The sequence below is a fragment of the Macaca fascicularis genome, chromosome 4 (genome assembly GCF_037993035.2).
Source record: "Macaca fascicularis isolate 582-1 chromosome 4, T2T-MFA8v1.1".
Lineage (NCBI taxonomy): Eukaryota > Metazoa > Chordata > Mammalia > Primates > Cercopithecidae > Macaca > Macaca fascicularis.
Window position 1 is genome coordinate 31451644 of NC_088378.1, and position 25897 is coordinate 31477540.

The following is a 25897-nucleotide window of genomic DNA, read 5'->3' on the forward strand; positions in this document are numbered from 1 at the left end:
TTATTTATTTAAAAATAAATCTTTTCAAGATACAAAATGCGCAGTTTCTGCAATGCCAAGAGTTTACAACCCTGTATGCCAATATGCTTGCATCCTCATCTTGTAACCCAACTATTGTAGGCTGCATTGGAAACTTGGCATAGAAATATCATACATAATTATTGAAAAAGACAGGAGATTGCATGCAAAGTGCCTAGTCTACAGTAATTGAGCAGTAAATACTTGCTCCTATTTCCCACAGTGAACAGTAGGCAAGAAAAATTAAAATGCTCTGAGGTGTGAAGCAAGTTATTTGTTATTTTTGTGTATGTTAAAGACTCACTCAATTTAAGATGCAAATTACATGTGAAGAGGGGAACATAAAGATATGATGAAGGCCAGTAATAAATGAGCTAAGCCTGGCTTTGACTTTAAGAGCCACTGCTAGAAACTAAATTGCATTCTAATTGATTACATATATTAACTCGTTTACTCCATGCAACAACTCTCTATTATGATTCCCATTTTATACATGAGGAAATAGAGGCACAAAAAGAATAAGTAACGGGCCCAAGTTCATACAGTCGGTATATGCCAGAGATTTCAACCTAGGCAACCTGGCCCTAGAGATACAGTTCTTAATTGCCGTGCAATATAAATTCTCTGTAACTAAAGTCACTGTGCTGCTGGAGGATCATGTGAGGAAGAGATCAAAGATGCGGAAGCAAATTAACAAAATGAAATACAAAGCTAAATGAATAATAGAGGTTTGGACCATATGAAATTGCCATTTCTGTAGATCAATAGCATGTTGGCACTTTTGTGTGGTTTAACATAGAAAAAGGAGACATGGGAATATTTAAAAGCATGTATTGAACATGTCCAGAGTGCCAATCACTAGACACAGATGATTCAAAGCTGAATAAGATGAGTCCTGTCTACAAAAATGCCTGGCTAAGTAGGAGAGATGAATGCATAAACAAGAATTCAATAGAATGGTATATTTTCAGTAATTCAAATATGTGGATCAATGGCTTGCAACCTTGACTGAACATTGGAATCGCGTTATAATTTTGTAAAAATGGACCATTTTATAATTGAGATATACCATCGGAGATAGCCTGATCCATCTCCTAGGGTGGGTTTTTGTAAAGTGACAGGTCATAAGCTCTGAAAATAGATGTGTTGGAAATGATAGCAGAAACTTGAAATGCTGCAGTATATATAAATAAGAAGTTTTTGCCCACGAAAACTGGGCGAACTGGGCAAACTGGTGGATTGCATGGCATCCTGACTTTTGTAAGGTCCCAGGCCTCACTGAGAAACTGATTAAAGTTGTGGATGTTTTTGCAGAAAGTTGCCCACATGCATAGTGAGTGGAGGTCCATAAAGCCAAGACTAAACGGTTAAGAATTCCTGCATCAGAGACTATGGTTGAAAAGAATAAATAAACTTTTAACACAGAAAGTGTAAGAATAGGAAAAATGTAGATACAGTGTCTACTCCATAAACAAGGTAGGAAAGAAGATTCATGGCAACACGTGAAATGATTCACAACAAAATATTTAGAGTGAGTTGAATAAAGTGACAGCAAAGACAGAGTGGAAAAGCTGTAGTGACAGAGTATATTTGGACTTACTAAGGGAACAGAGAGAAAGGTACAGAAAAATGATATCATGGTCTTGGCTGTGAGACTCTCTGGGATTCTAAAAGTGCTGAGGTCTATACACATTCTGGTGCAAGTACCAGAGAAAACAGAGCAGGAATAGAGCAGGTACAGAGAGGAAAAAGGAAAATAATATACAGTTAATATGTTATGCTTTAAAAAATGTCTGAGATCAACTTTTTCAAATTTTGAATATTTAAAATCACTTTAGTTAAATTATCTATCGAATGTGAAAAAAACCTTGTAATCATAAAAGTATACTACAGTACCATAGAATCCAATGGACATAGTTTAAAGGTTAATATCCAGCCAAGTGCTTTTGGAGAGTCATAATGTCAAAGACATGTGACCCAGAACAACTACATCTTGAATAGGAGTTGGGTAAAATGAGGCTGAAACCTACTGGGTTGCATTCCCAGATGGTTAAGGATTCCGAGTCACAGGATGAGATATGAGGTCACCACAAGATACAGGTCATAAAGACCTTGCTGATAAAACGTGTTCCAGTAAAAAAGCCAGCTAAAACTCACCAAAACCAAGATGGCCACAAGAGTGACCTCTGGTCATCTTCACTGCTACAATCCCACCAGTGCCATGACAGTTTACAAATGCCATGACAACATCAGGAAGTTACCCTAGATGGTCTAAAAAGGGGAGGCATGAATAATCCACCCTTGTTTAGCATATCATCAAGAAATAACCATAAAATGGGTAACCAGCAGCAGACCTCGGAGCTGCTCTGTCTATGGAGTAGCCATTCTTTTCTTCCTTTATTTTCCTAATAAACTTGTTTTCACTTTACTCTATGGGCTCGCCCTGAATTCTTTCTTGCGTGAGATCTAAGAACCCTCTCTTGGGGTCTGGATCGGGATCCCTTTCTCTTGGGGTCTGGATCGGGATCCCTTTCCTTAACAATAGTGTCACTTTTATCCCAAATGTTTCCCCTTCCATTTTAAAATCTTCTTCATTACAACCATTGGCACCTCTTTTTACCTTGGAAGCAGAGCTAGTCTTTACTGTGGCTGTGTTTCTAAGGTTTTTAACAAGCCCATGTTGAGTACATCTTTCAACTTTCATTTTTATTCCTTTGTCTCCTTTATTTTGCTTCTCCAATCACTGGTATGGAGAATTACTTCATTCCAGGGGTCTCTAAAGATATGACGAGCCTTTCTCTCCCTTCTGACTTCCCTCTGTAACATTCCTTTCTTTACTTTCTCCTGACACTATAGGAACAGCCTTTCTATTGACCTTATTAATTATAAAAGGACAAGATTAGCATCATGAGTATAGTTCTCAAATACAGCAGCGTATAAAGTACGAATGACATTTTTCTGTGTGCTTACAATGTAAAGCAATTATAATAGGGATATTACGGCTGGCTTTATTAGTAAATATCCTGATTTATACTGCCTGTATCCACAACTACATAATTGATAAGCAAATTTGACTTTGTTTTCCATAAGTTTATCTGGACATTATATCTATTTATAAATGTAGCTTATTATTATATACACTTAGAGGTACTTGATGTACTAGTTGAAATTTTATTTCCACATACCTCTGTGGGAGTCTGTTGAGCCTTTTTTTCAGATTTTGGCAAATCTTTGCTTCCTCTTCTTTTTAAGGATAACTGAAACAAAGCACGAATATATTTAGTTGGATAAACTATAATTTTAATTCAATTTTATGTTTTTAAGTATTCTAGTCTCAAATGACAAAACCAAGACAAATAAAAAGAATTAGTTCAGTAATCATAAAAGGAGGAAAAGAATTCTAAACCAGATAGATTTAGATATATTTTTACTTTGGACTAGGATACACATTACAGTAGAATGTAGCTGGCAATTATTTAATTTGAGAAATACAAGAAACCTACTGTGAAAATACAGAAAAACAACAGACAAAATTTAGATTGTTTACTCAATATGATATATAGTTCAAATGTAAACAAATGCTTGTTAGCATTCCACATCACTGAAGGAAAAAAGTAAGTTATTATTTACAGTGTTGGGAGTTAGGTTGCTATAAGCTTATGAACGCACACTTTCAGTGAATTTATGAAGAATTGGAAGAACTTCATTCTCCCTTCACCACACATCACCCCCCTGCCCCTCCCCGACATGTGCAAAATGATAGGGCATGGTAAGGGTTGTAGTGAAATGGAGAAGGCATGCCCCATCTCAAGAAGCAGGTGGACCAGCCACAGCTTCAGCTCATTGTGTGATACAGGAATGTGGGCTTTTACAAGAGAAGCTGGAAATCTGGATTCTTATGTAAAATCTCCCACATTTTACTGGCTGATCCTAATTAAAATTCAAACTAACACTTTGGAAGTCAAAGAATACACAGCTCGTGCCAAACTGTTTCAAGGACAAGCATTATATGATCTCTGGTGCTCAGTTCCATTTCTCACACCAGTATAATGAAGGGTCTCTGTATGTAAATAATAATTATCCATAGATATGAATGTCTACCATATACTAGACATTGAGGGGGAGACTCAAAGTTCAATTAGATACTGCATCTACCATCAGGAGGCTGAAACTTAGCAGGGGAGGAGACAGAGAAGCATCACCACCATAAAAATAGTGCTTGCCACATGGCACTTGGTGAAAAAAATACTCGCCGAACTAATAATATATGAATATATGATACCAAATACGAGGTTAATAATATATGAATATAATATACCAAATACGAGGTTCTGAGGTCAAAGGGGTATAGACTGACAGTAAAAATAGGAAAGGCTTTTCCAAAGAGGAGGCTTCATAAATTTGCAAAGAAATGAAAGTTAAATTCTTCACATGTTAATTTCTAACCCATATCCACTGTTAAGTAAAGGCATATGTTCAAGCACAGAAGGCAGGGGAATACTTTTATGCAATTGCTTTCATTCAGTATGAAACCGAAACTACAGGGACAAATGAATAGCCCACGTGGTTATTCATTTCTAGTTCTTTACAGGAAGAAGTTCTTTCTGTTGCTTGTATAATCTTCTTAGAAAGGAAAGCTTGGGGACTGACTCACCATAACCAAAAAGTAATTTAGGTAATAATCAACAAAACAGTCCCAAGAATACCAAGAATAAAGTGAGCTAAATGGAGAAATCTGGAACATTCTAGGTAGGGGCTACCTACAAGAAGCATTAAATTTGTTTCACTAAATACTTATTGAATGCTTGTATTTGAATTCACTCCATTGTATGTTTATTTACTGACTACTAACACACTTCATAAGACACCTGTGACACAATAATAATAAAACCAATCTTTGTTCTTTTGGGGGTTCCTAGCTTACTTGGCACGATCTGTTCAGTTTGGAATTCAACACAGTGTTATGAAAGCAAAGATAAAACAAAAACAATATTAACTGTCATTGAGCCCTAATTCATGTCAACCCCTTCACATATGTTATCTCAACTAATTTTTAAACACTCCTTTTAGCCTCACTTTGCAGACGCTGAAACTACAGTTTACAGGGGCAAACAAAAGTAGATGAATAAATTATCAAAAGCATCAGTTATCTCTGTGCTCCTCAGAACAGCATCATCAGTGTCACCCAGAAAGCTGTTGGAAAAGCACATTCTTGAGATTCATCCCAGACCCACTGATTCAGAGACTCTGAGGATGGGGCCCAGTGATCTATGATTTAATAAGCTAAAGTTTGCGAATGTCTAAAATCTATGACTTAATAAGCTAAAGTTTGCAAATGTCTAAAATTACTAGTAACAATAGCTTCAGATCTTGACCCAAGTCTTTCTGATATCTAACTGTTAGCTATTAGATCACTAAGGAGAAAGAATTTATCTAATCTGGGGCTGGAGATGTTGTGGGAAGCTAGGGATAATTTCCAAAATGAGCAACATCTTATCTAGAATCTGGTGCATGAGTAGCCAGCCAATGGAAGATGAAGAGGAGGAAAAGGGAAAAACAAGGCATTCCACACAGAAAACCCATTTCTGGGGCAGAAATTTCGTATGGATGTTACAGAGTGAGAGGAGAGGAGTGACATGAGATTTGCTGATGGCATAAGTCAGATCTTGAAGGACATTGAATAAAGATTGAATTTGATCTCATTCAGGTCAAATTATTGTCCTAGGGTCAACTTGGAGCAGTAAATGCTCCTAATTGAGCAAGAAATGTCATAATTAGACGTCACAGAAGACATACAAAGAAGGGTGGCAGTACAAATGGCTGTGAGATAAAGAGATGACATGCAGGGATTTCGAGAAAAGTACGTTCTAGTTCTGGAAATGTTTTTTGGTCTTTGTGTTTCATTCATTTCACAGGTATTTAGTTTCTGGTCTATATGTGGTACTGTATATATGCCAAACACATATGACTAAGAAATATTGTACTCTTTCCCCAAAGAGCTAACTGTTTATTATGATAAAAGGATGATAAACGGTGGGCAGAACTAAATCAGGGCAATAAATGAAGAACAAGGGACTGAGAGAGCAAAGGAAGAAGCTATAATTCCAGACCTGGGGAATCAGAGAAAATCATCCAAGAGAACTGACTTTTGAAGGATATGCAAAATTTCAACAGAAATAAAACTGAACAAACTGTTTTAGGAGTAAAGATATAGAGAAATGAGTGTGCCTTTCAGATGCACTAACTCCTGAAAAGAAGTGATGGAGGTAGGGCCACTGTAGAGATGGGGTAGAAGAAGATGCAGAAAAGATTGAGGTCAGCTTGTGCAGCTGAGAAATTTAGACTTTATCCTGTGGGCAATGTTAAAATGAGACCTCTAAATTAATATAAGAGAAATGCTGAAATTAGGGCATTCTTTCCTAAGAGGCATTTTCTATTTCACTTTTATTTAGATATCACTGAAGTGGGGTGTTAAGCTCAAATAAAGCTCTGAAGTAAAGCCTTCCCCTTGAATAAAGATACATTAGCTTTCCGGTGCCTTTAGGGCTGCTAGTACCTGTAAGTATCACATTTGCATTTTCAATAAATATTTCATCATATTTTCATATTCCAGTAAGTTTTTATTAGCTTTCTGAATCCTATGAAACAAAGATGAGACATTTATATGTATAAAGAAAGTTAGAGAAATAACGTGAGTCCAAGTAGTCCCTTTCCTGTGAGGATGAAACTGTGTAACCTCCCCCCTTGTCGTCCTCCCCCACCATCATCCACTAAATCTTGTAACCTCTGCTAGGGGAGCAGTTTGGGAGGCCACAATGGAATCTCAGATTTTCATCTTTGCTGGCAAAGCAGGCACTTCTCTAGATGGTTCTCTAGATAAATATGTTGAAAACATTTCTTGTTCACTTCTTAATTCTTTACATTCCCAGCCTCAGCTTGTCCAAAAGAGGCTGCTGTTCTTTCTGACCATGAGAAGGCCAGGAATTAGAGAGTTTTGCCAGTAATTATTTTTGCACAGCAATGATATAAAATGGGTTGTTTGTTTTCTAAAAATGTTTTGAGATTACCTTCCTTTTCTCAGTTGAAATTTACTCCACTTAAGATGTAGCATCTCTATGTTTTCAGCAATTAAACAACAGAGAAGAATGTGCCTAACATGCTACCAAAAGACGTATTATGCATATAGAAGTCACCTATGCTGTTGATAAAATTAAAGAGAGATTCATTTGTGTGGTAATTAAATCAAGAAGGAAACTATAGACACATTAATATTTAGATTTTTTGAGCCCTAAATATGTGTCATGCACTTTTCTAAGCACTTTATATGTATCTACTCATTCAGACTGACAACAGCCTTATTGACACCATTGTCTGAAGCACACAATGGATTTGTCACTCAGCTAGCTAGTGTTAGAACCAGGATGCAAATTAGACAGTTTCAGAGTTCCCACTCTGAACAACTACATTATACTGTTACTTCAAAGGAAAAAAGGTGCAATTTAGATAGCAGGCTTATATGATTTCTGAGCATATCTTTTATGGTAACAGAACATGACTGCAAGGTTTGGGGTACTAGGTTACATATATGACATATGTGCAGGAGTTTTAATATTTTCATCATAGGGATCAGCAGAAGTGACATACACCACTTACTGGTTCTTAAATCAATCAGTAAATACTGTGACTAACACTGGGAGGGAGGCCCAGGGATTGCCTGCTGGAAGCAAACTGAAAAAGGTAGGAGCTCTGTCTCCAACTTGTCTTGGAAGGGGACAGGAGGGGCTTTTGTTCCTAGAAGTCTTCCTTTTTTCCTTCTATTACATCCTTGACACTTACCCAGACAACCTGGCAGAGGCAGAACAGGTGAAGTGCCCAGAGAGCTTGCTTAGGTCGCATTCACTCTCTTCTCTAAAAGGGTGAGGAAGGATCCCAAGCTTCATACTAAGGCATGATCGTAAGGTCCAGAGGGGAATGTGGGTGAGGAAGAGGCACATGCCAGGGTGATCAAGCTGTGTCATTCTGTGCAAAATCTTTCAGTGGCTTGCCCTCTCACTCAGAGTCAGAGCCATGCTTTATTTACTAAGGTATACCAGACCCTGACTACACACTAGATTTATTCTGGTAATGTTTTATAAAGACTTGACCAGATTTCAACCCAGACCAATTAAAACAGATTTTGGGATTGGGCCCAGACATTTTTTCAAAGCTCCCAGAGTGACTAGAATGTGTAGCTGGCTCTGTCAACCACCAGCCCACTCTATGTGGTCACCCCACCTGCCAACTCCACATCCCAAACAAGCCCTTCAACCTCATCTCCCACCACACTCCTCACTGCTTTCTTTGCTCTAGTGTCACAGGCATCCTTGCAGTTCCTCAAACATGCCAAGCATGCCCCTGTTTGGGGCCTTTGGACTATGGCTTCCTCTGCCTGCAACATTCTTCCCTCATACACTCTCATGACCCACTTCCATAGTCTCTTCAGGTTCCCTAATCAGAGAGACCTTCCCAGGCCATTTCATATCAAAAAGCAAATCCTTCCCCCATTCTCTTCCTCTGCACATTCCTTGTCTTCCTAATTCTGCTTTTCTTTTTCCCCATAGCTCCTCTAATCTCACCAACTTACTTGTATATTTGTTTGTTTCATGTCTGTTTTCTCATTCTGCAATGTCAGCTCCACAAGAGCAGGCTCCTAGAATTGGTCTCTGTTAGAGCTCCTGCTCTTGGAAATATACCTGACACAAAGTAGGTGCTCAGTCTATGTCAGTTCAATGAGGAAACAGCTACTGGAGCTTTATTTCTTACCTAGATTTGTTTTGGAAACAAATTTGTTTTGGAAACAAATTTGTTTTGGAAGTGTTACTAAAAGTTGATAAATGATAAAAATGGGTAAACAAATAAAAGCCCATTTGAAAAGATCAACTTTAAAAGTAGACCTTTAAAAAGCTGGAATATAAAATGGAAAGAAGCTGGAAAAATAAAAATGTCTTAGGCTTTTCAACAAAAAGACTAAAGAGTAAAAATTGTATGAGCCGAAAAGTATTTAAAACAGGACATATCACATATAGCTGGCCCTCTGTATCTACAGGGTTCACATCTGTGGATTCAGCCAACCATAGATTGAATTTTTTTTAAGTACAATAATAAAAAGTAATGCAAACTTAAAAATGATATAGTAAAACCACTATTCACATAACATTTACATTGTGTTACGTATCATAAGTAATCTAGAGTTGATATAAAGCACAGGCATACCTTGATTTATTGAGCTTCACTGTATTGTACTTCACAGATACCACAATTTTTACAAATTTAAGGTTTGTGGAAACTGCAGTGAGCAGGTCTATTGGTGCAATTTTTCTAAAAGCATGTGCTCATTTTGTGTCTCTGTTACATTTTGGTAATTCTCCCAATGTCTCAGACTTTCTCAGTATTATTATATCCATTATAATAATCTGTGATGAATGATCTTTGATATTACTCTTGGAATTGTTTTGGGGCACAATGAACTGCGCTGATATAAATTGGCTAACTTAAATGTGTGTGTTCTATCTGCTCCACCAACTGGCTGTTCTCCCATCTCTCTCCCTCTCAGGCCTCTCTATTCCCTGAGACACAACAGTATTGAAATAAGGCCAATTAATAACCCTATAATGGCCCCTAAGTTTTCAAGTGAAAGTAAGAGTCATACGTCTCTCACTTTAAATCAAAAGCTAGAAATAATTAAGCTTGGTGAGGTAGGCATGTCCAAAGCTAAGATAAACCAAAAGCTAGGCCTCTTGTGACAAACACCTAGGCCTCTTAGCCAAGTTGTGAATGCAAAGAAAAAGTTCTGGCCGGGCGCGGTGGCTCAAGCCTGTAATCCCAGCACTTTGGGAGGCCGAGACGGGCGGATCACGAGGCCAGGAGATCGAGAGACGATCCCGGCTAACACGGTGAAACCCCGTCTCTACTAAAAAATACAAAAAAACTAGCCGGGCGAGGTGGCGGGCGCCTGTAGTCCCAGCTACTCTGGAGGCTGAGGCAGGAGAACGGCGTAAACTCGGGAGGCGGAGCTTGCAGTGAGCTGAGATCCGGCCACTGCACTCCAGCCTGGGTGACAGAGCAAGACTCCGTCTCAAAAAAAAAAAAAAAAAAGAAAAAGAAAAAGTTCTATAAATAAATTAAAAGTGCCACTCTAGTGAACATACAAATAATAAGAAAGCAAAACAGCCTTATTGCTGATTTGCAAAAAGTTTTAGTGGTCTGGATAAAAGATCAAACAACTCACAACATCCCCCAGGGCAAGGCCCTAACTCTTCAGTTCTATGAAAGTGAAGGAAGAGAGGTGGGGAAGCTGCAGAAGAAATGTTAGAAGCTAGTGGACGTTGGTACATGAGGTTTAAGAAAAGAAGCCACCTCCATAGCACAAAAGTGCAAGGTTCAGCAGCAAGTGCTGATATAGAAGCTGCAGCATGCTATTCAGAAGATCTAGGTAAGATGATTGGTGAAGGTGGCTACACTAAATAATAGATTTTCAATGCAGATAAAACAGGCTTCTATTGGAAGAAGACGCCATCTAGAACTTTCATAGCTAAAAAGGAGAAGTCAATGCCTAACTTCAAAGCTTCAAAGACAGGCTCTCTTGTTGGGGCCAATGTGGCTGATAACTTTAAGTTGAAACCAATGCTCATTTACCATTCTGAAAATCCTAGGGTCATTAAGAATTATGTTAAACCTATTCTGCCTCTGTTCTATAAATGAAAGAACAAAGGATTTATGATAGCATATCAATTTCTAGCACAGTTTACCAAATATTTTAAGCCCACTTTTGAGACCTACTGCTCAAAAGAAAGGATCCCTTTCAAAAGATTACTGCTCATTGATAATGCACTTGGTCAAACAGGAGCTCTGATGGAGATGTGCAAGGAGACTAATGTTGTTTTCATGCCTGCTAACACAAAATCCCTTCTGCAGCGCATAGATCAGGGAGTAACTTTAACCTTCAAGTCTTATTATTTTAAAAATGTATTTTGTAAGGCTACAGCTGCCAGGTAGTGATTCTTATGATAAATCTGGGCAAAGTAATTGAAAGTCTTCTGGAAAGAAATGGCATTCTAGATGCCATTAAGAATATTCATGATTGGGCCAAGCGCAGTAGCTCACGCCTGTAATCCAAGCACTTTGGGAGACTGAGGTGGACAGATCATGAGGTCAAGAGATTGAGACAATCCTGACCTACCTAGTGAAACCCTGTCTCTACTAAAAATACAAAAATTAGCCTAGTGTGGTGGTGAGTGCCTGTAGTCCCAGCTACTCAGGAGGCTGAGGCAGGAGAATTGCTAGAACCCGGGAGGTGGAGGTTGCAGTGAGCTGAGATCATGCCACTACACTCCAGCCTGGGTGACAGAGCGAGACTCCATCTCAAACAAACAAACAAAAACACACACAAAAAATAATAGTCATGATTGATTGGAAAGGCAAAAACATTAACAGGAGTTTGGAATAAGTTGATTCTAACCCTCAGGGGTGACTTGAGGGGTTCAAGACATCAATTGAGGAAATAAATGCAAACGTGGTGACAATAGCAAGAGAACTACAAGTATAGCCTGATTGTGACTGACTTGCTGCAAGCTTGTGATAAAACTTTAATGGATGAGGAGCTGTTTCTTATGGATGAGCAAGTGATTTCTTGAAATGAACTGTATTCCTTGTGAAGATGCTATGAACTTTGTTGAAATGACAACAAAAGATTTAGAATATTCTATAAACTTCCTTCATAAAACAGTGGCAAGGTTTGCAAAAATTTACTCCAAGTTTGAAAGAGATTCTACTGTGGGTAAAATGCTGTCAAACAGCATTGCAGGCAATCTTTCATAAAAGGAGAGTCAACTGATGTGGCAAATAACACTGTTGCCTTATTTTAGGGAATTGTCATAGCCACCCCAACCTTTGGCAACCACCACCCTGATCAGTCAGCAGCCATCAACATCCAGGGAAGACCTGCCACCCAACAAGATGATGACTCGCTAAAGGCTCAGATGATCCTTAGGATGTTTTAGCAATAAAATATTTTAAAATTAAGGTACATACATTTTTTTTTTAGATATCATGCTATTGCACACTTAACAGACTACAGTATAGTATAAACATAACTTTTATATGTACTGGGAAACCAAACAATAGTGTGACTTGCTTTATTGCTGTGGTCTAGAACAGAGCCTGCAATATCTCTGAGGTATGCCTGTAAATGGGAATATGTGAATAAACCAGCCTGGGCAATACAGTGAGACTTTATCTCTACAAAAATTTTTTAAAAGTTAGCCAGTCATGGTGGCATGCAGCTAGTCCTAGCTACTTAGGAAGCTGAGCCAGGAGGATAGCTTGAGCCCAGGAGTTTGAGACTGTGGTAAACTATAAACCCACCACATACTCCAACCTAGGTGACGCTAGACTCCAGCAAGACCCTGTCTAAAAAAAAGAAAAAAAGAAAAAAAAAAAAAAAGTGGAGTCTACTTCTGTACCTCTTCTGAGCTGGCCTTGTGACTTGCTTTGACCTGTAAAATGTGGTGGCAGAAATGGCATGCTGGTTCTGAGTCTATCCTTGAGAGATTATACAATTCTGCTCACTCTCTCTTGGAAATCTGCTACCTTGTGTTTTAAGTCTGGGCTGGCCTGCTCCATGAAAAGTCATGTGGCCCAGTTGCTACTATTGCCCTAGTGAACAGCCAGTTAATCCTCAATGCAGAGCCTTCTAGCTGTTAGCTGACCATAAATACATGCATGGACCTACCTGAGACCAGAATGGACCATAGAATTATGAGCCACATAAATGTTGTTTTAAGCCACAAAGTTTTGGGATGGTTTGCTACGCAGCAAAAAACCACTGACACATCTACCAAACATTTTTCACCACTGGGATTAAAAAATACATTAAGCTAATGAATTTAGTTCATATTTATAAAAAATATCCCTTATTCAAATTCCATAAAAGCAAAAAAACGTGAATGTAAAAGGCTAAGAGGAAGAGTTGAGGTTATCAAACATAAGAAAAATAAAGCTTAATGTATTTTCCTTGTTTTTATTTCTCCCCTGCCTTTGCCACTATTTTCATTCCAGAAAAAAATTTTAATGAAACTGAGCTTAAAGAAATTATTTTTAGGTAGGGTGCGGTGGCTCACGCCTGTAATCCCAGCACTTTGGGAGGCCGAGGCAGGTAGATCACAAGGTCAGGAGATCGAGACCATCCTGGCTAATACAGTGAAACTCTGTCTCTACTAAAAAATACAAAAAATTAGCTGGGTGCAGTGGCGGGCGCCTGTAGTCCCAGCTACTGGGGAGGCTGAGGCAGGAGAATGGCGTGAACCCGGGAGGTGGAGCTTGCAGTGAGCCGAGATCGTGCCACTGCAGTCCAGCCTGGGCGACAGAGCGAGACTCTGTCTCAAAAAAAAAAAAAAAAAGAAAAAGAAATTATTTTTAAAGTTCACTTTTCCAGTTCTAAATTGTAGATGCTTCCCTTAATAATAGCAGGTGTTCAATTAGCACCAAAGGTATATATGAGTTAAAAGCTAATAAATTTCATCCTAACATTTAAGCTTATTATTGGGTGTGAATCAGCACATTTTTGAAGTGTTTCTTCTATTTGAACTTAGCTTTTATTCTTCAGTTTTAGGAAGAAGTGATATATACATCTTCACAATGCCTTTATCTATGCTTCTGATTTATATTTGTCCATCCCACCCTTAGTTTTAGCAAATTTTATCATTCTGTTTCTATAGTTTTTCTAGGCAAGAGAAGAAAAATAACTTTAAATTTTCCAAAATTCCCTACTTATGTAAATTTATAGAGTTGAAGCACAAAGACAAATACAAAGGGAACTATACCCAGGAAATTCTCAATTTTAATTTAAGAATTAGATTTTCCAAACTTACAGTGATAGTTTAAAAAGCCAGACTTTAGAAAAGAATAGAAGCTGGTAGTGGTGGCTCACACCTGTAGTCCCAGCACTTTGGGAGGCCGAGGTGGGTGGATCACGAGGTCAAGAGATTGAGACCATCTTGGCTAATACAGTGAAACTCTGTCTCTACTAAAAATACAAAATATTAGCCAGGCGTGGTGCCTGTAGTCCCAGCTACTCAGGAGGCTGAGGTAGGAGAATGGCTCGAACCCGGGAGGCGGAGCTGATACTCAGTCTCAAAAAAAAAAAAAAAAGAATAGACAAAGGAAGAAGAGAAACATTATTAATTCATTAATTCTAATAAATAATGTTGGAAGATATGGGAAGGAAAGTTGACTGGCAATTTAAATCTGGAAATTGTTTCCAGACGTAATAATAAATTTTAAAAGTCCTGGATTTTTCACTCTGACTCCCTTCTAAAGATGATCACAGAGGCACATGTCAGAGGTGAGGAGGTGTATCTGGCATACAGATGTTCATGTCATGAAGGCAGAGATCTGAATTTGCCAATAAATCAACCAACCCTCTTCTGCTAGACAGCGAAACCCTTTCTCCATTCTGTAAGTCCAGATACCATTCCTATCTTCTGAGTTATGAGGCTGCCAAACTTATTTTATCCTATCTCCAGTGAATGCCTAAATAAAAGCAAATTTTAAAAGCTGAGAAAACTATTTTTCTGCTCTAAAAACTAATACAATGCCAAACTAAAATAGCTGTGATCAAGGTATTATTATTATTTTTTCAAATTAAAGAATGCAATAAATTTTCCTTTTCTTAGTTCCTCTATTCTTTTCCCATGTGATAAAGTAGATACGTACAGCAGAGGTCAGATTGACTACAGAGTTATGTGAATTCTTTATTGTTAAGGAATATTAGTGAATCAATCTGTAAAGCATACCCTTGAATCAGGCTACAAATAAAAGAGAAAACTTTTAAGTCTTTCTTGGTATGGGAATCAGAATTGTCTTCACAGGGTCAAATAGGTTTGAATGACCCTTCAACTGTACGGTGTCTTTTTAAGCCATTCTTTGGTGCCAGTAATTACTTTAGAACATCTCTGCCCTTTTCCTAGTGCATTATTTGGTAATAATGCTTAATGTCTTTAAACTGGAACCCATGTTTTGTAACTATTAGTGGCATTAAACATTAAAATGGCAAAACCACAATTACTTTTGCACCAACCTAAGAGTACAGTGAAATTTAGGCACATCAGAAACTTAGAAAGTAAAATGCTGAACTTAACTCCAGAAAATCTAAGACAGCTTAAAAACCATGGGATATCAGAAAGAAGGGGAAAAAAAAAAAAGTAGAGGCTTCTCTTGTTAATGGGATGTGGTTACAATAGAACTGGAGGAGATAGCATTGATCAGAAACTGTAATAGTTGAGGCCTACAAGATCTTTGTGAAAACATCCCCTTTAAAAGTCAGGTTAGAACTCAATATTGGCTGTCTTCCATTATGTAGTTCATATCATATGATGAAAACATTTCCTGGATCCTTAGGAAGAATTGGCCTCTGTATTTACTAAGCTTCTCTGGGATTTGTCAAGGGACTCAAGGCTACCACTGAAATAGTGTATGATACAAGTAATCCTTTCATCATTGTAGAACCTTCTTTTGGAGCAGGGTATGGGTTATTAGAGGGTCTGTCAAACTGCCAATAATAAACTGATCACAAAGCAACACGACCTTGCTTTAAAAAATCAAAGCCAACATGCTAAGTGCTTCTTTAATATATCATGTATTACACTTGGATGGCACCATGCAAAAGCCTCAGGGAACTCCACCCAAGCAAATGGATTTAAGACTGGGATATTTCTCAGCTTACAGTTTAAAAAATCTGAGAACCTGGTGGTTCACGCCTGTAATCCCAGCACTTTGGGAGGCCGAAGTGGGTGGATCATGAGGTCAGGAGATCAAGACCATCCTGGCTAACACAGTGAAACCCTGTCTCTACTAAAAATACAAAAAAGTAGCCGGGCGTGGTGGCGGGCGCCTGTAGTCCCAGTTACTCAGGAGACTGAGGCAGGAGAATGGCATGAACCCGGGAGGTGGAGCTTGCAGTGAGCTAAGATCGAGCCCCTGCACTCCAGCCTGGGCAATAGAGCAAGACTCCGTCTCAAAAAAAAAAATTATTTTATATCTTAGATCCACAGTAAAGATAGGTTTATTAAACTATGGATGATAACAACAAATGCAGATATGTATTCTAATTCACTCTTGTTAATGGATTGGGTTCTAACCATTATTGCATTGAGTAATTAAAAGACATTTAGAAAATTATGTCTGGGTAGTGACCACAGTTCCTTAAGGCCTTTGTTTATAATTGAGGCAAAGAAAAAAACTGTGGCCAACATGTATAAAGTAAAAGGATGAGCTGTCCAGTCTATTCTACACTGCATCTCAATCAGCTTCGAACTCATTAATGCAGTGAAATTAGCAACATTGTTCTATCAGGTTTAGAATCTTGTAAGAAATATGCTTGAATGTGCCATTACAAGATGGCAGGACACTAAGGGGTGGGCATTATGTGAGTGTTTAAAAATTGTTCTTTACACAATTACATAATTAAGATATTTCATAACACAAATTTAAAGGTCAGAGTATTCATTAATTTCCAAAATGCACTAATAGGATGTAGAAGCAAGTTTCTGAGGGTAATTCCCGGACTAGGTTAAATGTGATAGCCCACAATTATGCTTTAAAATTTTTGGAATTAGTTACCAAATTTAAAAATGTAAACCATTTACATTAGAAAAATCCAAATTTCCAGTTTAACTTGAAACATTTGAAGAATGGGTAAAGTTGGGTTGAGATTATGGCATGGCAACACTGGGTTAAAATTGAATATTAAGACATACACTCTCGGCTGGGCACGGTGGCTCATGCCTGTAATCCTAGCACTTTGGGAGGCTGAGGTGGGTAGACTGCCTGAGCTCAGGAGCTTGAGACCAGCCTGGACAACATGGTGAAATTCCGTCTCTACTAAAATACAAAAAAAAATAGCTGGACAATGAGATCACTTGGACACAGGAAGGGGAACATCACATACCGGGGCCTATTGTGGGGAGGGGACAGGGAGGAGGTATAGCATTAGGAGAGATGCCTAATGTAAATGATGAGTTAATGGGTACAGCACACCAACATGGCACATGTATACATATGTAACAAACCTGCATGTTGTGCACATGTACCCTAGAACTTAAAGTATAATTAAAAAAAAAAAAATAGCCGGGCGTGGTGGTGGACACTTGTAATCCCAGCTACTCGGGAGGCTGAGGTACGAGAACTGCTTGAACCTGGGAGGTGGAGGTTGCAGTGAGCCAGGATCATGCCACTGCACTCCAGCCTAGGTGACAGAGTGAGATTCTGTCTCAAAAAAAAAAAAAAAAAAAAAAGACACACACAACCTATGCTCTCCAGTTGGCCCCATCACTTCCAATATAGACAGCTTCACTCATTCATATACACTGCTTGGCCCCTAGTGACACCGGAATGTTCAAACTCTGCCCTGGACTGCTAAGGTCATGTATGTGGAAAGAGTCCAAGAAACACAACCTTCCGTACAGTGCCTTACAAGAATCTTTCCTACACTACCTACACCCTACCTGTGTTTTCCCGGTAACCAGGAGCTTGCTTCTCTATGAGGCAGGTGATGCATTCCCTTTACAGATGTCTCTAATGAATAACAAAGTCTTTATTTTGATCACAAATCTACTTAAAGTAAAAAACCACTTAAAGTGATTTTAAAAATCTAATTTATCTTCTATACGTGGTACATCTCTTCAAACATTGGAAGAGAGCAATCACATCTCAAATATTTTCTTCTTCAGGCCATAAACACTCCCCAGTTCTTTCAAACATTCCTCATATAATATGAATTAGTACCTAGTTTATGATCAACTAAACTTCCTAAGCCTTTTTTTGTGTAAATACCTATGAATGTATTTCACTCCTCTTGTATTTGTGTAAATTAAAAAAAAAATCAAATTTCAAGACATTGCATTAATTCATATTAAATTTCATTTTGTAAATTCAGGTTTATCACTCTAGTATGTCGACAACATTTCGATTTTTTGTTCTATTCTTGCTTGTATGTTCCTTGGTTCCTAGTAAGAAGAATCCTGCCTAGATATTTTTTAATTAGCATTGAGTAGGTATTTACTAGGGACATAATTGAACTAAGCTGAAAAAAAAAAATCACAAAAAGAAAGACTGACTTAACTTTTTGTTACAAATGTATGAAAACATCATCAATAAAGCATGACAATCACAACTTCTGTAATCTCTGTCCATGTACCATTAAGTAAAAATCATGAATAAAGTAAGATTATAGAATATTTTCTCTGCAATCTTAAATGGATTAAAAAAATTTTCTCTTCATGATTTGATTCTATATTAATTAGCTATTCTTGGGGATAGTTGATCTTCTTTGGCCTTTTCCAATTTTTATGATAAGGAGAGTAGAGACAGAAGTAATTAGCTTTATTTTAAAAATTGAGAGTACATTTAAAAGGGCAAAGAACAAAGTCCATCTTTTAAAAGCAAGTAACACATCCATGAAGTGTGTTTGCTTATGTGTACATTCACAGAGCAAATGTGCATAAGTGTATGTGCCTATGTGCATGTGTCTGCATTTGAATATTGTATATGTATGCTGAAGCATATATGTGTCTGTGAATGTGTATATATGTATGTGTTTTAGGTTCTGAAAAGAATTTCAGTGCACTTTAAAAACTACTTAGCAAATTCTAAAACAAAAGGGTAATCAGAATCTCTGACATCTCTATCCATATACCAAACAGGTAATTTTGAAATGTATCACAAATATTAGAAGACATGGCCACTGAAATAAGTTATAATTTGATTTTACTTCATATTAACAGGCATCTTGATATCCTCTGGAATTGTACTGGTATGTGTTCAAGTCAGTCGGCTCATTTCTAAGTTATTTTAGAATAAATGGACAATCACTAAGTTTCTGAAAATTTAACTTGAACAAAAGTAAGTACCATATTCTAGGCTAAGGAAATTCCTTAGTCTCTTGATATAATGCTAACGAATACACATACATGCACATACATCTTTTTTAGATATGAGAGCAACTTAAGAACTACATATATAGTAGTGCCTTAATAAATAAAAAATAAGTACCTGGGGGAAATAAATGCATGTACACAAGAGCATGAGATATCACTGCCATAGGAATAAAATATTCCACATATTAATGAAGTTAAGGAAAGTAATCAAAGATGAATCAGACTTATTTCCTAAAGTATTATTTTTTAAAGAAAATTTACCCCATTCATATTGTTACTCAAATTGACAGAATTCTGAGTTAATATAGTATGAAGCTATCATTTACTTCTGATTAAAATATATCTGAAGGCAAAGACAAAAATGTAAACACAGTAATATCAAAAACTAAGGTGGCAATCAAGCATTAACCAGAATCTGAGAAAATTTTCTCTTAACAATAACATCAGCGGAATTCAAATGAGAAATATAAGCCATCTAATATATAGCCTTTAATGTCTGAAACAGAAGGATTGGACATGCAGACCAATAAAAACTAGACATCTTGTTTCTTCAAAGGTTAAATGTAAATTTGCTATATAACCCAGCAATTCCAATCTTAGGTACATACCCAAGAGAAATAAAAACGTATACCCACAAAGGACGTGCACAGTACTATTCCTAGCAGCATTGTTCATAATAACCAAAAGTTGGAAACAACCCAAAATTCCATCTACTGGTGAATGAATAGATAAAATATGATATCTGTCCAGTGGAATATTATTGGGCAATTTACAAAAAGAATGAACTACTGATACATGATATGACACAGATGAACTTGAAAAACAGTGTATTAAGTAAAAGAAGCCAAACCTAAGAGACCACATACAGTGTAATTCTAGACATTATATGAAATGTCTAGAAAAGGTAAATTCATAGATAAAAGAAGTAGATTAGTAATTGGCTGGAGGTAGTCAAAGGGAAGGAAGAAATAGGAATTAACAGTAAATGAGCATGAAGAATCTTACTACTATGGTAATGAAAACGTACTAAAACTGATTTCTGGTCATTGTTGTACAACTTGGAAGTTTACTACAAAATCACTGAATTGTACCATTGGAATGGATTAATTATATTATATGTAAAATATGATTCAACAAAGTTATTTAAAAAATCAGGCAACTAAAACTTCTGCATCCCAATCCTATTTTCCCCAATACATAAATAAGTATTGCACAGACAATACTGTAGCTCTCTGGTGGTTAAATATTCAAACAAGTAGGAATTAGGCAAGGAAAAAAAGGTAGGTGACTAGCTGTGCAATGAATCATGAGATATATTCTTTCCTTATCCAAACATTCAGGGGAAGAAACATAGGTAGAAAAGGCTTGGGAGCACCCATGTTGAGGTTTATTGTTTTTCATATATTAAAGGTAGGTAAAGAACAACTACACACTGCTTCAAATATTTCTAAGATATGTCTCCCTCAGAGTCAGTGTACCTGAGTGCTGCAGTAGCAGCCTTTCCTACTTCAAACAGGCCAGAACTAGCTGAATGTTTACAATCATCAGTAATTGAGCTGGAATTGTGCACATCAAGCTGTTCTATACCTTTGGCTCTGAGAAGGGACAACTAATAGCAAGTGGATAGTGAGAGGGACTAAGAAAAAAAGCCACATAGTGAGTATATAAAGCCAACATTGAATCTATAAAGAATGTTTGACATTCAATGATGATATCTTCTAAGAGAAAGAAAAAGAGAAAAAATCAATTCAAAAAGGAAAGGATAGTCTTTCTGACAAACGGTACTAGGGCAATTCGAGATCCACATGCAAAGGATGAATTTAGATCCCCAACTCACTCTATACATGAAAATGACTCAATTTGGATTGTAGATCTGAATGTAAGAGCTAAATCCACAAAAGTCTTAGGAAAAAAACATTGAAGTGAATTTTCCTGTAGGTTAGAAAAAGACATCTTAGATGTGACACCAAAAGCGTAAGTGATAAAACAAAAAAAATATAAATTGGACTTCATCAAAATCGAAAACTTTTGCACTTCAAAAGACACTATTAAGAAAGTAAAAAGACAAGCCTAAGAAGACGACATTTTCAAATCATGTATCTGATGAAAGACTTATATCCAAAATACAGATAGAGCTTAAATTGGAACTCAAAAATAAGTAGACAACCCAATTAAATATGGGCTAAACACTGCCAATGCACATTGCACAAAATAAGAGATATGAGTGCACAATAAGCAGATGAAAAGATACTCAATATCATTAGGGAAACAAATTAAAACCACAATGATGTATCATTTGATACCAAGTAGACTAACAATAATAATAATAAAAAAGATATACAATCAGTATTGACAAGGGTGTGGATAAATTGGAACCCTCATCCATTGCTGGTGGGAATGTAAAATGGTGCAACCCCTTTGGAAAACAGTTGGCAGTTTCTTTAAAAAGTCAAACACAAATTCACCATATGACCCCCAAATTCTAATCTTAGCTATCTACCCAATAGAAATGAAAACATATATCCACACAAAAACTTGCATGTGTATGTTTATAACAGCATTATTTATAAAATTAGAAAGTATCCAATGTCCAAAAGCTGCTGAATGAATAAACAACATGTGGCATATATATACAATTGAATATTACTTGGAAATAAAAAGAAATGAATTACTGATACACGCTACAGGGATGAACCTCAAAAACACTGGTCTAGGTGAAAGAAGCCAGATACAAAATATGACATATTTTATGATTGTAATTATATGAGATATTCAGAAAACAAAAGCTATAGATTCCAAAAATAGATTAGTAGCTGATTGGGGTTAGAGCTAAGAACAGAAGGTGACTGCAAATGGACATGAAAGATCTTTACGAAGTGATGGAAATGTCCTAAATTTGGGTTATGGTGATGGTTGCATAACTCTGCATATGTACTAAAAAACCATTAAATTGTACAATTAAGTGAATTTATGGTATGTAAATCAAACCTCAAAGCTGTAAAAGTAAAATGCATCAGGATGACTTAAAAAGTCAGCTAAAAAAAGAAAAAGAGCCCCCAAACATTTCTGAAAACTATTTGCTATGAGAAACAGAAGATAGTTTTATAAAATATTGTATTCTTAAAAGGATAACAAAGATGGCCTCTATGAACTAACAAGAAAGTTGTAAGAGGAGATTAAGCTCTAAAGACTAGGAAGGTGTCAGGAATAAGAAAACTCAAAAAGGTCACTAAAATTCAATGCAAGAATGAAATTTTGCACTGATGTCTTTAAGGAGCACAACTGACATAGCAGAAAATTGATTCAATAGTATTGAAAACAAACTTGAAAATTTTCCAAGGCCACAGAGGAAAAGGACTAAAAAATGAAAGGATGAGAAGGTAGTAAGGAATACAAAGTGAAGAAAATGCTAAGAAGAAAAAAAGAGCACATGATTATCAAATCTATGATACAAGAAAGCTTTTCTGAAATAATGAATAAACAAGTGTTAATCTTCTGTATGTTCTGGACATGTTATAAACAAAGACCATCACTTAGATATGCCCAGGTGGTATTTCTGAACTGGGTATTCTTCTTTAGCTACTCAGATTCATGCTCGTTCCTTCTCTGCCCTGCTCTGTGCTCCAGGAGGCTGACTTCTGCAAACTTTACCCAGGCTTTCTCCCCACCAGTTGACGACTCCTTGGGTTTGGCCAATACAAGGCACTGGCAGGCACGCTGAGGGATGGAAGGTGGGAGAAGAGATGGTTCAGAGTATTTCTCCTCACTTCCTTTCTTTTATAACACCACATTTTTAGGCAGTAGCTAAGTCCCCTTCAGGCGATAGATCCCACTGGGAGGACCCTACTCCACGGTTAGTTTTCACTGGCCTCTACAATACTATTTCCTTAGCTATGTCTTCATTTCTCAGGGTGGTGATGGCTTCCAAGAGCAGCAAGTTTTTTCTGAATGCCTTGCCAGCCCTGGTTTGTTCCCATAATCCTGCCCACACCGCTGTAATAATCTCTTTTCATTTGAACCATCTTGGGTGAATCCTGTTTCCCACTGGGGAACTCAGATTAATATAAATGATGAAGAAAAATATCCATAAATACGTAGAGAGAAAATAATCTGACCTACAAAGGAATACAAGTCAGACTGATCTCATACTTCGCCATTGCAAAATGAATGCCAGGGCTAATATATAATAAGACAGATTTTTTTGACTCAATAATTTTATTCTGCCATTCCTGTGTGAAATCAATCAAAGGCTATTTTCAAAAGTACGAAGGTTCAGAAAATATTTATAAGCTTTTTTCCTGAAAAATAATGTCAAGTATTATCTAATCAATGAAAGATTATTTAAAACTATGATCTCAGAATTGTAGAAGTTGTGGTTTAAAATCATTGATAGCATTGAATTGTTTGAATACCTATAATTTTTAAAAAAAAATTTTTTTAACTTTTGTTTTAAGTTCAGTTGTACATATGCAAGTTTGTTACATAGGTAAAATTGTGTCATGGGGGTTTGTTGTAAAGATTATTTTATCACCCAGGTATTAAGCCTAGTGCCCATTATTTCTCCTGATCCTCTCCCTTCTCCCACCTTTTACCTTCCCACAGGCTTTAAAATGGAAAGTATATAACAATGAAACATTTAGTATTAATAATTTTGTCTATAATCTCACATTAAATTAACAATGAACAGGCTGTAGTGTAAGGAGTTAAACTAACTGAAAGATTTTTTTTTTTTTTTTTTTTTAAGACGAAGTCTCACTCTGTTCCCAGGCCAGAGTGCAGTGATGCAATCTTGGCTCACTGCAACCTCCACCTCCTGGGCTCAAGCAATTCTCCTGGGCTCAAGCAATTCTCCTGCCTCAGCCTCCCAAGTAGCTGGGATTATAGGCACACGCCATCACGCCTGGCTAATTTTTCTGTATTTTTAGTAGAGACAGGGTTTCACCGTGTTAGCCAGAATGGTCTCGATCTCCTGACCTCGTGATCTGCCCGCCTTGGCTTCCCAAAGTGTTGGGATTACAAGCATGAGCCACTTCTCCCAGTCAATAATTTTCTAAGTTTCATTTTTGATTTTAACAGTTGGGAAAATTGAGAATTGTATATGTATTACAGAATAAAATTAACACTAGTAGAATTAAAAATAGGATAACTACTTTCAGAATGACTCTAGAACACAATTATTCTAATTTAAACTTAGTCATACCACTAAATGAATAAACCCAATAGCTATATTTTACCCTTGATGGATAATACTTTCCATATAACAGATACTCCTAAATACACACAAATGGATCACTTGATAAAGTTCTATGAAAATTTTTCTTTTCTTCATATGCAAAGAGGCAGTGGATACAACCACATACTAACGTATTAGTTGCTCATTATATACCTGAATAAGTAAGCAATTGGTCTAGTTATTTCTACTATTATTCAAGGTTCTTGTGTAATGTAATGGTAAGAAACTCTTCCTTTGTGAAGGAAAGAGAAAATTAACAGTTAATTGTATTAACCACTTACCCCCATGATTAATTGGCGACATAAACTTAAATAACTGAGCTAGCCAGCAGATCAATGTAGAATACTCCGAAGTTTTAATTTTAAGTGCTTCTAAGTTGAATCATGCTGAATATAAATGCTCCAATTAAGTGAAATATGTAAGTATAAAATAGAAAATGTCACGAAAGGCTAAATGACAACTTCAAATGTCATCTTCAAATGTCATTTACCATCTGGATAAAGATCAATTGAACTGACCCTGAAATGTAAAAATGGAACTAGGACAGAAGCATCAAATAAATAATTGTATTTCCATTCAAATTCAGTCAAGTCTAAGGTCTTCAACATATAACTGAAATTTTAATTTGGAAAATACTTTCCAATATACAGCAAAATTGCACATTATATTTACTCAAAAGTAATACCACAAGTATTTGAAAACAAAAGAACTGAGTAAATTATAATTTAAGAAGCTAAAGATGAGCTCCTATGACAGCAATCTTATCTTTCTAAAGCTCTTCTCTTGCCCAAACTTTTATTGATAATTTTTATACGTATCACTGTGTGTGTATTTGAATTAAATAGAAATATAGTTCTTTTTTTTTTTTTTTTTTTTGAGACGGAGTCTCACGCTGTTGCCCAGGCTGGAGTGCAGTGGCGCGATCTCGGCTCACTGCAAGCTCCGCCTCCCGGGTTCCCGCCATTCTCCTGCCTCAGCCTCCTGAGTAGCTGGGACTACAGGCGCCCGCCACCGCGCCCGCTAATTTTTTGTATTTTTAGTAGAGACGGGGTTTCACTGTGGTCTCGATCTCCTGACCTTGTGATCCGCCCGCCTCGGCCTCCCAAAGTGCTGGGATTACAGGCTTGAGCCACCGCGCCCGGCCAGAAATATAGTTCTTAAATTCAGAGAACATTAAATTTAGCTGTGGAGTCAATAAAAACTACAATGCAATCTAAATTATCTTGTGCTTGACAACTTTTGATCAAAGAACAGTTCTTCTTTCTCTGCTACTCTGTTTCTTTTCAGGAAGCATATTTATCTAGCAGTACGTTAGGAGAGAGCCATTTAATAGGACAAATCAACATAGTCAGCCCTGTTGCCCTGTTGATGAATGCCGTGGCAGGTAATGCAGCGGCAGGTAATGCAGCCAGATTATCTCCCTGTCCATCAAAACACTTGCAAATGGATCATGAAGCAGTAAGGACTAAATACAGGCCTAGTGGAAGAGGCAATGGATCAGATGGAAGAAGTTAGCATGGCTTTATAATGAAGTGAGATTTAAAGGAGAATTTCAGAGACTAATAGACATTCATGAAAAAATGGAAAGCAAAAGCATTTCAAAGTTCCGTAGAAAAAAATGGGGTCCTAGATAGCTCCAAAATTTTATTCTTCAAAATTAGACTTCAAAATTCTT

At 37.0% G+C, this 25897-nt stretch overlaps 1 protein-coding gene across 2 annotated transcripts in view; it reads right to left on the reverse strand.

Annotated features, from left to right (window-relative positions):
- The window catches only part of MTCL3 (MTCL family member 3), a 67820-nt gene that overhangs the window by 25486 nt on the left and 16437 nt on the right, over positions 1-25897 (reverse strand). For both annotated transcript variants that reach the window (XM_045391559.3, XM_045391560.3), the window contains exon 5: positions 3204-3275. In XM_045391559.3, coding sequence (XP_045247494.2) covers positions 3204-3275 — 72 coding nt within the window. The remainder of the gene's footprint in view (positions 1-3203; positions 3276-25897) is intronic.